Source organism: Danio aesculapii, chromosome 5 (genome assembly GCF_903798145.1).
Source record: "Danio aesculapii chromosome 5, fDanAes4.1, whole genome shotgun sequence".
NCBI classification, from domain to species: Eukaryota; Metazoa; Chordata; class Actinopteri; order Cypriniformes; family Danionidae; genus Danio; species Danio aesculapii.
In genome coordinates this window covers 67250558-67264150 of record NC_079439.1, presented here as the reverse complement: position 1 = coordinate 67264150, position 13593 = coordinate 67250558, and the positions used below count along the sequence as shown (strand labels likewise).

The 13593-nt window shown below is 38.6% G+C and overlaps 2 protein-coding genes across 2 annotated transcripts in view; one reads left to right on the top strand and one right to left on the bottom strand.

The window, feature by feature from the left end:
* The first annotated feature begins 493 nt into the window (after window positions 1-493).
* On the top strand, window positions 494-13103 carry coq2 (coenzyme Q2 4-hydroxybenzoate polyprenyltransferase). The gene is made up of 8 exons (XM_056458755.1): window positions 494-542; window positions 2447-2823; window positions 3361-3527; window positions 4629-4750; window positions 6855-6940; window positions 7065-7198; window positions 9827-10015; window positions 12843-13103. The coding sequence occupies exons 2-8, from the start codon at window positions 2547-2549 to the stop codon at window positions 13002-13004; spliced, it is 1137 nt and encodes a 378-aa protein (XP_056314730.1). The 5' UTR covers window positions 494-542; window positions 2447-2546; the 3' UTR covers window positions 13005-13103.
* gldc (glycine dehydrogenase (decarboxylating)) overlaps window positions 13069-13593 on the bottom strand; it is a 37698-nt gene continuing 37173 nt past the window's right edge. Inside the window, exon 25 of the mRNA XM_056458754.1 lies at window positions 13069-13558. Coding sequence (XP_056314729.1) covers window positions 13421-13558 — 138 coding nt within the window. The 3' untranslated portion in view covers window positions 13069-13420. The remainder of the gene's footprint in view (window positions 13559-13593) is intronic.

Sequence of the window (13593 nt, the reverse complement as noted above, 5' to 3'; positions counted from 1 at the left end):
TTAAATCACATTTAATAATACTATCTAATATTTAGAAATATAGGCTAGATAGACGGACGGACGGACAGAGACAGACAGACAGACAGACAGACAGACAGACAGATAGATAGATAGATAGATAGATAGATAGATAGATAGATAGATAGATAGATAGATAGATAGATAGATAGATAGATAGATAGATAGATAGATAAAAATAATTTAAAGATATATTTTAAACAGATATTACTTAAATATGCAGATATTAGTGCATAATGAAAATAAATATGTAATTGTAATTAAGATTTTAACAAGTTAATGTGTTAACAAACAAATTAACAACGGTAATAAAATGAGTAGAAAATATTGTAACAGTAGAGGAGCTTAACAATTTATCCACTCATATTTTAGATCCATTTACGCCATTATTTTAGTAAAACCCACGTTAGGATCTTAGCATAAACCACCAAATGAAAGCGGAACCATACAGAAAACAAACGTTTCAGGGGGAACAAAACACCGGCGCACACAATACGAAGGACTTCAAAATATGTCACGGTGCTGTAAGTTAAACATGACAAATAAAAACGTATGATTTATAAACATTTCAACAAAGAAAATTACGTGATATTACTAACTTGTTGCAATTAAAATATATATTTTAGCCACACTTGTTTGCCGCTTTTGGCATTTTCAGTGAACTATTAGTCGCATTATATATAATAATAATATTGCTAAAAAATGAATCTTCAGAGCAACAGAAAAACAGTTTGAACCCTTACAATCTTATTTATTATATTTACAGAGTACTGGCTAACAGCATTATAAAAAACTTACAATCCATGGATATGTCAACAGAAAAAAATCATTAAAATGAGTACATTTATGCCTGTAAAATGTGACTAAAATGATTGATTAGATTGACACGACACAAAATAAAGGATTTACAAACAAGGTTCAATACAAGGTGACCTCTTCGATTTGTTTTTTTTAACATTAGCAAAATTTCATCTTCAACCCTTTGACTGCCCCTTTACCAAATGGTTGACCATGTTTTTACTCTTTTAAATAATGACTTTTAAAGTTATTTACAGAATTACTGTTTTAAATAATGGTTTACACACACAGCATTGTTGGTTTACAAAAATCTGAAATATTTTCTGGCATACTTCAAAAAATAAAGATGATTTAATATTCAAAATGTTTTATTTAGATTTTTTTTTAAATAAATTGGTTGTACACTTAATTTTTTCAGATTTTTCATAGTATATGTATTAATTCTGATACTGTTACCGACATATCAACCAATGGTAGAGGCTGATATTTTAGAAATTATGGGATGTGTTAACTGGCGTCATTAGGAGTTAAGAAATGCAATCCAAACATTTTTTTTCCTTGGTGGGGTAGTTAAAGGGTTAAAGTCAAAAACAACAATGTGAACTTGGCATTGGCTAGTCATCCTAAATAGAACTAATTCAACTTCAGTTTGTCTACGACATACAATTATTCAGTTTAAATTGGTCCATCACTTACACTGTCTGGACCAAAGCAGAATTTTCCCCAAATACCTACAATATAAACGAATATGTGAGTATACTTGTATCTGTCTGTATTTGCATATGTATGTATAATAATATGGTGTATAATACAATGCATAGAAGTTGTGCAGTGGGGCGGGAAGGTCTATTGGCAATTGACTTACAGTATTCAAATCTTTATGAAATCCTTGTTTTATTATAGAAGACCTATTAAGCAAAAATCACTTTTATAAGGGGTTTAAACACAGTTGTGTGGCTACAGTCTGTTAATATAACCAGCCTCTAATGGTTAAAATTTATTCATTAAATATTTTAAAACAACACTTGATATAAACATTTTGCAGAAACACTTTGATTGACATTCTCCTTTTGTACATATCATCAAAGGGGGAAAGCCCCGCCCATTAGTGACCATCTCTCCCTAATTAGCATATGTAGTTTGTCTTGTTTTTGAATCTCCCACTATGCTGACACACAGGCATTTGTAGCCCCGCCCTCTTTTGAAAAGAGCACCATCTCATTGGAATTTAAAGCGACAGTCACCAAAATGGCACAATTAGGATCAAATCTTTAAACGGTCTGTTTCAAAGGGTTATAAAACATTATTTGTGGGGTATCTTGAGCTGAAGCTTCACATACACACGCTAGACACTTATTTTGCGTCTTGTAAGAAGGGGAATAATAGGTCCCCCTTAAGTTAAATCATGTAACAAGCAAAGCATGTTAGCTAGATCATTCAGTCACATTTCAATGGCAATAGTAAATGTTCAGAGAAACAGAAATAGTGTTTAATCTTATAGTTTTACGTTTGATTATGCTAGAATGCAGTATTATAAGACTCCTCATTCACTCAGCTTGACGTTTTGATGAGTCGTCAGTAATCTGTGCTGAATGGCTTGTATTGTGTTTCTGCTGTTGGCATTGGTCAGGTTCATTGTTCCTGAAGAGGTCCCTCATTTGCACATGAACGCGAGCAGACAATGAAGCGGTTTGCTACTTCGCAGTCGTGCTAAAGGCCCAAAAGACAGGATGATGTCCAGCAGACTACTGACACTGAGGCCACAGATCTGCTCTGCCCGCTTGTCAGCGCTCACAAGACGCCATGAAAACATCACAGCAGCCTTCTGTCGGCCCGGATCCTGCTTCAACACATCTGATGAGCACAAACGTAGATCACGGACTCCTTTAGTGGCGGGTCACTGTTATGGAAGACGCTTTTTCAGCCTCACGCCTGCTGGGATTGTAAACGCAGCGCCGGCTTCTGTTCAGCCGTACCTCAGATTAATGAGACTGGACAAACCCATAGGTGAGCTTTCTGTATTTCACACTTGCTTTAGCATACACACACAGGTGTCAAACATACAAAATGTGTGGCCCACAATAAACAATCTGCGCAGGGTGCGAATTGTACATTGACACACATCTGGGAAAATAAGTATTGAACAAGTCACCATCTTTCTCAGTAAACATTTCTAAAGGTGCCGTAGACTGTTGGTAACAACCAAAGACATCCATATAAGCAATGAAAACACATCTGATTAGTTTACAAATTAAGTTCTGCGTAATAAAATACAATGACGTAGGGAAAACATATTGAACACATGAAGAAAGGGAGATATAGAAAGGCAAGGAAAGCCCAGACAGCAACTGAAATCTCTCAGTAGTTCTTTAGCAACCATCTGCCCTTCATCAGTGTAAATGATAAAGATGAAACCAGAAGGGACATTTCAGCAAGACAATGATCCAAAACACATCCAAGGAAACTCTCAGATGGATTCAGAGAAAGAAAATCAAGCTGTAGAACGGCCCTGCCAACACTGTACATTATACATCGTTTTTGCAGGAACGTGGCTGCTGTATCTGCCCTGTACGTGGAGTATCGGTTTGGCTGCAGACCCGGGATGTCTACCCGATCTGCGCATGCTTACACTGTTCGGTGTTGGAGCTTTGCTGATGAGAGGAGCCGGATGCACCATCAATGACATGTGGGATAAAGACTTTGACAAGAAGGTATGAGTAAAGGGCTCAGATGTAAAGGGGTTTTCAAAGCATCAACACAAGAGTGTACGTTTGTCCTGTTGAATGGTTTTCTAAGCACAAATTTCAACTCATCTATTGACTCATATGGCACTAAGACACTACTAAAATGTCATTTACAGTAGATGTTTATACAGTTACATACAAAAAATGTGTCACACTAGCGGGTGACTAGCTCTAATCTTAGCCTAACTTGACATTGGCAAAAGAATTGTGTGCCTTTGATTGACATTGATATTGCCCATAATCAGTGGCAGGTTTTAGATTTCAGAATTTGTTATTGGTTACAGAGAAAAACTGAATCTCACACACATACCCAGGTAGAAAAAGCCTGAAGAGTTGACAAGCAAAAACAATGTCCATTATAAAATACAATACACCCAAAAATGACTCCGCATCAACTGGTTCCAAATCATTGTTTTTTGTTGTTGTTACTGGACACAAAAGAAGATATTTTGAAGAATGTTGAAAACCAGTAATTGCTAACTTCCATAGTGGGAAAAAATAAATACTTATGAAGGTCAATGGTTGGAGCAGTGTTTCCCAACCCTGTTCCTGGAGGCACACCAACAGTACATATTTTGGATGTCTCCCTTTTCTGACCCATTAACTTCAGGTGTTGGAGTCTCTTCTGATGTTATGATAAGTTGATTCAGGTGTGTTTGATTAAGGAGAGGTTGAAAATGTGTACTGTTGGTGTGCCTTCAGGAACAGGGTTGGGAAACACTGCGTTTGGAGGTTTTCAGTATTTTTCAAAATAACTTATTTTTGAGAAGAAAGAAACTCAAACAGGTTTGTGAGAAGTGAAGAGTGAGTAAATAAGGACAGAATTAACAGTTTTGCATGAACTATCCATTTTAAACTGATTTAACCTACAAGACGAGAACATTTGCTAATATTAAAGTGATAAAACTGCGATCTGTAGACTGAATGAAGTTGGTGTTTAAGGATGTAGACATGTTTTTTATTAGGCTGAATGTCTGACCAATGATCATCACGGTTGGATTGTTAGCAGGGTCTGGATTTGTTTTTGGAAGCTGCTGGAATCTTGATTATCTGCTGTTTTTCCTCTAGGTGTCAAGAACTGCCACTCGGCCCATTGCATCAGGGGACATCACACGGTTTCAAGCTCTGGTTTTCCTCGGAGGACAGCTCAGTTTAGCGCTGGGGGTCCTGCTCAGCCTCAACTACTACAGGTGCTTCATTTTTTTTTTACACGATATTTTTCTAACATTTCGACCTGATGAAAAATGGTTATTTTCTAGGCTGATAAGGCAAGGAACTACTCCCATTGTGGCGTAATAATCAAGGGACTTGCTTAAGGTGCAGTTATATTATTATGTGCCTGAAAATAAGCTAACTTGTGTGTATTCTGGTTCAAATAGATAAGTAAATGTTTTTTTTTTTTTATAAGTATGTTTTATGGAAATATACATAATAGGGATGAACGATATATCGGCGTCCATATCATTATCGGCTGATAAATGCTACCTTTAATGTTATCATTATCAGTCCAATGTCAAAATTAGGCAGATATCTTACATGGATAGGCCAATAGATTACATAATTGTACAGAATTGCCTGCCTCGCACATGCGTGGATCGAACTTGTCCAGTGCATTATAACGGAGCTTTCCTCACACAGTTTATTCCTTCAAAGTACTTTGAACGTGTTCAAAAGAATCCAAAATGCTAAATACTAAATCTAGTATTTAGTATTTAGGCCTCCAAATCTTAAGTTATCGATATCAGCCAAAAAAAATCCATATCGGTGCATCCCTTGTACACAGCATTATGCTGAATGTAAGAATACAGTGGCTATCAGGACATTCTTTTTTTTTAAACAATTAGCAAATGTAACAGGATAATTTCAAGCTTATTGATTTCACTATATTTTTCTCCTGTTTAGTCACTGTTCATTTCAAATTGTTTTGTGTTCACAATATAAATGTAAAAAGAGTCTGTAAAGCGACAGTGGTTTCACCTCTTCTCCCCCTTGGGGTTAACATCAAGATGGTATAGTCCAAGCGACCATACCTGTTGCACTATTGTTTGAGCGGTCTTTTCCACCTTTTTCCCTTAACTAAAGAGGTATGCTCTACCTGTTCCACATTGAACTTGGTTCTGGTCATAAACAACACACACAAATAAATATTTAAGTTTACTTTTAATCATATGTTTTATTTACTGATGTAAAAACTATTTGTTATATTGTAGAATGTTATTTTTATTGACAGTGTAATGGTATGAGCTGAAGCTGCCGATCTGTCACACACATAATAACATTCTCTGTGCAGGTATGCATTTATGATTTTTATTTTGACGATGTAGTATGTGGATTGTCACGGTTCATATGCTGGTTTTTGTAATTGTGAGAGCTAGTTTTCTCTGTCCCTTTCCTGTCTTCGCGTCCTTCCGCGGCGCCTCTCGCACGTTTCCTCCATCTTTCGCTCTTTTCTCCTTTTCCCTTAACTAAAGAGTGTATTGGTATGAGCTGAAGCTGCCGATCTGTCCCAAACATAATAACATTCTCTGTGCAGACTCAAAATGATGTCCTCTCGTCATTTACAACACAACGCAGAGTAAAAGAGAGTACGGTTACACAAATAAAAATAACAATAAAAAACTTCAATAAACCAACCCCCCATCCATACCTGGTATAATTGTCACAAATTTTGTGAAAACATATTAAGTAAATGTTTTGAATTATCATTCACAAATGTCTTCATGCTTGCAATGTACATTTCCTGTGTCACATTGGTTATATTGACAATTTAGCTGATTTTCAGCCGTGTGATAATGTAGTGACTGCTGCAGTCATGGTACAGCAGCAAAGTACCATGCTTTTTTCTGCTGGAATGAGAGTATAGTTCCTCTGAAATATCTTAATGTGTGCTCTGAAGATGAGTGAAGAGGTTTGGAATGTCATTAGGGTGAGTAATTAATAACAAAATGTACATTTTTGGGTGAAATATTCCTTTAAAACAGGGGTATCCAAACACAATCCTGGAGGGCCGGTGTCCTGCATATTTTAGTTCCAACCCCAATTAAACACACCTGAACCAGCTAATCAAACTCTTTCTGGGTATACTAGAAACTTCCAGGCAGGTGTGTTGAAGCAAGTTAAACTATGCTGGACACCGGCCCTCCAGGACCAAGTTTGGACACCCCTGCCTTTAAAGGAACCTTGTGAAACTGACCCACAAACACTTCACTGTAAGTTTCCCAGCTGTTTTAAGAACGTTCCATGCAGTATTTATTACTCTACATCCTTCAAATCCACCATTTCTTATCTCTCTAGCATCGCTCTCGGAGCCGCCTCTTTGTCTTTGGTGGTCACCTATCCTCTGATGAAGAGAATCACATACTGGCCGCAGTTCATTTTAGGTGCGCTACTATTAATGTGCTAAATATTAAAACCATTTCTTCAACCCTCCCCCTCATTATTTACACAGATTTGTTAAAATTAAAGTATTTCTCGATCTGAACATTGTGTTTCTTCCTCCTGTAGGTCTGACGTTTAACTGGGGAGCTCTTCTGGGCTGGTCTGCAGTGAAGGGATCGTGTGATTGGTCTGTGTGTTTGCCTCTCTATGTGTCTGGGGTCATGTGGACACTGATTTATGACACAATCTATGCCCATCAGGTATAGTATCCGACTAGATTTGTTAGTATCTAGTGATAATTTTATTTACCCCATAATTGTTGCAATAAAAACTAATTTAAATGATCTTATGTTGGATTTCAATTAGTTTCCCAGTACTGGGTTGCAGCTGGAAGGGCATCCACTGTGTAAAACATATGCTGGATAAATTGGCGGTTCATTCCACTGTGGTGACCCCAGATTAATAAAGGGACTAAGAGGAAGGAAAATGAATGAATAAATGGATCAATTCACATTCGGCTGACTCAAAAGAAGAATAAAGGTGCCAATGAAGCACTTTACTGATTGCGAAATACTTCTGATCTTAAAGGTATAGTTCACCCAAATCTGAAAACTCGGTCATCAGTTACTCGCCCTTAACAAAACAGTTTGATTTTCTTTCTTCTGTTGAACACAAGATGATATTTTGAAGGATTGAATTGACTTGCAGAGCATTTTGTTTTTCTTACTATGGATGTAAATGGTTACCAGTTTCCAACATTTTTCAAAATATCTTCTTTTGCGTTTAACAGAAAAAAAGAAAGGTTTGAAACCATCTGAGGGTGAGTAAATAGTACATTTTAATTTTTAGGGAGAACTATCCCTTTAAGGGTGAAATGAATGATGTTGATATTTAATAGCAATCAAAACAAACACGGCCATTTCCCAACAGGACCCGCCTCTTTTTTGACGTCTCTGCATACTTACTAGACACGCCCCTTACTTCTGATTGGCTGCCAGATTGTTTCGGGACTGTGGGGTTTTTAAAAACAAACCTTTAATTTACTTTTATGACAAAAGGAAAGGGATGATTATAAAAATAAACCCTAGTATAAAAATGAAATAAGGGCATCACAGTGGCGCAGTGGGTAGCACGATAACCTCACAGCAAGGAGGTCACTGGCTCGAGTTTCGTCTGGGTCAGTTGGCATTTCTGTGTGGTTTACATGTTCTCCCCTTGCGTGGGTTTCCTCCGGGTGCTCTGGTTTCCCCCACAACTCCAAAGACATGTGCTAAAGGTGAATTGGGTAGGCTAAATTGTCCATAGTGTATGTGTGTGAATGAGTGTGTGAGTGTTTCCCAGTGATGGGTTGCAGCTGGAAGGGCATCCGCTGCGTAAAACACATGCTGGAATAGTTGGCGGTTCATTCCGCTGTGGCCACCTCTCATTAATAAAGGGACTAAGCCGAAAAGAAAATGAATGCATGAATAAAATAAATCTTTTCCATAACTTCAAATCAACAAATGACCAAGTTGCAGATTTATTCATTTATTTATTTTTGTTGCATTTCTCATGTCAAGTTCCGTTAACTGTTAAGCATATATTGGTGGACTGTCATATTTATGATGCATTTATTAAACTTTTAATCTGTAATTTTTAGAGCTGAATTCATTTGACATATATTACACAGCAGATGCCCTTCCAGCTGCAACCCAATAGTGGGAAACATCCTCACACACAAACCAAAGCCAATTTAGTTTACCCAATTCACCTATAGCGCATGTGTTTGGACTTGTGGGGGAAACCGGAGCACCCGGAGGAAACCCACACCAACACGGGGAGAACATGCAAACTCCACACAGAAATGCCAACTGACCCAGCCAGGACTCGAACCAGCGACCTTCTTGCTGTGAGGCAACAGTGCTAACCACTGAGCCACTGTGTCGCATGGGAATAGTTCATAAATATAAAATTGATATATACACAGTTAATGTATGTTACACACTTTTGAGAATACGGAGCTTAAAGGTGCAGTAGGTGATCTGCCTAAATGCTAACCAGTTAGCATATTATCTTTCAAACACAGTCCCAAAGTCGTCCAAAGCCACGCCTTCTGAACTCACGAACGCGCACATTAAAGATGACCGAGACCCACTAGATCATAGCATTATGCAGTAATGCAGGGGTTTTCAAACTGTGGGGCGCCAGCACCTATTAAGGGGAGCGCGAGACATTAAGGCGTGCACTATTGTATGCTTAGCGGTTGGCCGGCGGCGTGTAGGAATTACACGTATTACTAAGCCATACTTGCATGCTGTTTCAGACAGAATATTCAGAGTAGTGGTAAACAATATAGGGAGCGCGTCACAGGTTTCATTGATTACAAATGAACCAATGTGAATATAAAACCAACTTCACCTCAGTAAAGCAGGCTAGGCGGAATAGCGCTATTTACTGATGTTTTATTGTTAAACTAAATATAAATCTACATTATCGATGCTGTAAAAGGCCCTTATGAAACTGAAAACAGTCATCAATCGTTCGCCAGAAGATTTCAGTGGCTGAACAACACTTCTGTGTATATAACCCATTCGTAAAACAACACATCTACATCAGCTTTGCGTGACTAAAATAGTTTTAAAACCGCGTGATCGTGGCCCACGTGAACACGCATCAGTGGATCTGTGCTAACAGATGCGCAGTTGTTCAAATCTAGATTTGCTGACAGAGTTTGGGGTACTTGGAGTTAGCTGAATTCATTTGACATATATGGAGTTGAAATGTCTCATATAATAATCATAATTTAATGCATTATGATGTTAACCTTCTGCTTGCTGCGTACATATATAGCCTTAATGCTGTCATGGCATTCAGCAATTAAAGAAACTAAACCTTCTCTTTTTGAGCAGGACAAAGATGATGATCTGAAAGTGGGAGTGAAGTCAACGGCCCTGAGGTTTCAGGAAAACACTAAAGTGTGGCTGAGCGGCTTCACCGGGGCCATGCTGTCAGGGCTGCTTCTGGCTGGAGTTAACGCTGACCAGACTGCGCCTTATTATTGTGCAGTGTCTGCGGTGGCTCTTCATTTAGCACATCAGGTGAGAAGACACATGCTACTTTCCAGCTCACATGCTTGCTCTACAGCCTGAAGGTATGAGTGTACTAGTTTTGAGAAGGAAAAACGCATACCTCTGATTGCCTCAAACTATTTAGTCACGATTGAGTCTTTAGCTGTTTTTAAAGCCTGGCTCACACTCTGCAGTCTTTAATAATCCTAAAAACAATTGTTGAATGGAAGTCTATGTAGGGAATAAAAGGGCTTGAACGCTGCAATTATGTACAGTGTTTATACTGTGTGATGTGAATAAGTCATGTTGTCAGATTATGTTTTATTTGGTTATTATTGCTGTTTTAACAGCAGTGTATGACGGATAAATGATTGTTTTGCTAGCACTGATGTGCATTTTAATTTTTGAAACCTAAAATCAGTGTCATGTGATTGAAAACGTGTAAAAGTTGCATGAATTCCAATATAACCGTTCATACTGCGGTCGGACAGCAACGCATTAGATCTTTTTCGATTTAATATCACGATGTCACAAATCACAATTGAAAAGATATTCAGTGCGGTTTGGGCTGTTAACACTGACCTGACAAAAACAGCCACTTTTGGGCAAAAAAAAAGAAAATAAATAAATAATAATAATATGGGAAAAGTTAATTAATTCATTTATTTTCCTTCAGCTTACTCCCTTCATTCATCAGGGGTCGCCACAGCAGAATGAACCACCAACTTATGGTGCCCTTCAAGCTGCAACCCACTACTAGGAAACATCCCTACACACTTACACACATACACTACGGCTAATTTAGTTTATTCAGTTCACCTATAGCACATGTCTTTGGATTGTGGGGGGAACTGGAGCACCCGGAGGAAACCCACATGAACACGGGGAGAGCATGCAATCTCCACAAAGAAATGCCAACTGACCCAGCCGGGACTCGAACCAGCGACCTTCTTGCTGTGAGGCGATAGTAGGGAAAAAGTTAACGTATACACACAGTTAACGTATGTTGCATACTTTTAAGAATAGGGTGCTTAAGCTTAAATCAAATCAAAATCGCAATGTGAACAAGATATTCATGTGAAATCGCATAACCTTTTTGGCTTTTAGTAAGTAACTTTATCAGCGCTATCTCACAGCAATTCGTAACTTTTTGATTTAGTGGCTAGACCGAACAATCTCATTCATACAATTTAGTATGATCTGCTTATCCCCAATGACAGTTGAGTTTAGGGGTGGGGTTGGGTGCCACGCCTCCTTTTGAAAATCTTAAATTTTCGTACGACTGAACTCCTAAACTGACAAAACGTAAAAGGCTGCATTTACACTGCAGATCTTGATGGTCGATTCCCATTTTTTTGACGACCCACTTATATCTTTTTAAAGGGACTCGTATCCGATTGTCTGCATTTACACTGCACACAATGACAAGATGCAATGACCAGGAAGGAAAAAAAAGGGCGCTGAATGACAGCTGATTATAAGAGCGCTCGTTTCTTCATGTCATATCATGATGCTGCCACCACCATGCTTCACTGTAGGGATGGTATTAGCCTGGTGACGAGCGGTGCCTGGTTTTCTCCAAACATAACGCCTGGCATTCACTCCAAAGAGTTCAATTTTAGTCTCATCAGACCAGAGAATTTAGTTTCTTATAGTCTGAGAGTCCTTCAGATGCCTTTTGGCAAATTCCAGGCGAGGAGTGGCTTCTGTCTGGCCACTCAACCATACAGGCCTGATTGGTGGATTGCTGCACAGATGGTTGTCCTTCTGTAAGGTTCTCCTCTCTCCACAGAAGAACGCTAGAGCTCAGACAGAGTGACCATCGGGTTATTGATCACCTCCCTGACTAAGGCTCTTCTCCCCTAATCACTCAGCTTAGATGGGCGGCTAGCTCTAGGAACAGTCCTGGTGGTTCCAAACATCTTCCACTTATGGATAATGGGGGCCACTGTGCTCACTGGAACTTTCAGAGCAGCAGACATTTTTCTGTAACCTTCCCCAGCCTTGTGCCTCGAGACAATCTTGTCTCAGAGGTCTACAGACAATTCCTTTGTCTTCATGCTTGGTTTGTGCTTTGACATGCACTGTCAACCTTGGGACCTTATATAGACAGGTGTATGCCTTTTCAAATCTTGTCCAATCAACTGAATTGACCTCAGGTGAACTCCAATTAAGCTGCTGAAACATCTCAAGAATGATCAGTGGAAACAGAATGTAGCTGAGCTCAATTTACAGCTTCGCGGCAAAGGCTGTGAATACTTCTGTACATGAGATTTTTTAGATTTATTTTTAATAAATTTGCAACAATTAAAAAAATTTCTTCACATTGTCATTATGGGGTATTGTGTGTAGAATTTTGAGGAAATAAATAAATTTAATCTATTTTGGAATAAGGCTGTCACATAAAAAAATGTGGAAAAAGTGAAGCGCTTTGATTACTTTCCCGATGCACTGTAAGTAAATTGACAATAGACGAGCAATTAATCAGAATATTTTCTCCATAGTTATTCATAATTTGCATTCACTATTAAGAAGCAGGGGAGTTCTCGAGACCTACCTGAGCTCAAACTCCCCTCTCTCCCTGCAAACGGGAGTGAGCCCCAGGCTCGAGCTTCTTATGAGCTCAGGGCTCTCTCCCGGGACAGCATGCCACACTTTATAATCAATCATCAGCTAAAGGGTGAACTCTTGAAAAAACGGATAATTTTGGTCAATATAATCATGATATGAAATGTTCATACGATTACATCTCTATGAGACACTTTAATTTTAATGAATGATATTCAAATTAATGGAGTTTGAAGCAATACGGTGCATGTAAACCCTGCTTTACATCTCTCCTTTCTGCACTCAACAGATCTACTCCGTGGACATCAACAGACCCGAGGACTGCTGGAAAAAATTTGCCTCAAACCGAAATCTTGGACTGCTTTTGTTCTTAGGAATAGTGGCTGGAAATCTATGGAAAAAGAGAAGCGACGAGCAGTACGAAACGCAGCTCAACTCCATTTCACATTAGAACGACTGTATTATGTAAAAAATGACATGTATCAGACTCAGGAGTCAAATGATGAGAAGCAGGATTTCTTTAAAATATTTATTAAATTGCTACAAACAGGCTCTATTTCTTAAATAATTAGAAAACGTACATTACATCGTTCAAATTAGGGTTAACGTTTGAGAACAGTGCCAGTAAGTTAAGCCTACGTACAGACCGAAAACACCCAAATATTTTTTTATACAGCGAATAAAAATATAAAAACGACAACAAAAAAAAACGACGAACCCCCCTCCCCTCTATACAGGTCGATTACAGTATCGGAATCAGATTTGGATTTAGTAGAGTAACAGAGGAGGACAGGCCAGCTATTTGTGCATTGTTTGCGAAAGGAAACGTACCGATGATCATATTTTGATGGGAATGGTTCATTTTGGTCATGAGGAAGCTCTTTCTTCATATGGAGACTCGTAGACGTCCATTGGTGGACATGTGCAGACCAGGTGCTGATCTCCATAGATGTCGTCGATCCTTGAAATGGTGGGCCAGAACTTGGTCTCGGGTCTAACGAAAGGCTGGAACACAGAGTTGAAAATAAGATGCAGTCATT

Bases quoted from the DNA above. Each gene is read 5' to 3' on its own strand.
- coq2 (XM_056458755.1), top strand. From the start codon at position 2,547: ATGATGTCCAGCAGACTACTGACACTGAGGCCACAGATCTGCTCTGCC. The intron at 3,528-4,628 runs GTATGAGTAAAG...TTTTTCCTCTAG, and splicing joins ATAAAGACTTTGACAAGAAG to GTGTCAAGAACTGCCACTCG. The intron at 10,016-12,842 runs GTGAGAAGACAC...TGCACTCAACAG, and splicing joins CTCTTCATTTAGCACATCAG to ATCTACTCCGTGGACATCAA.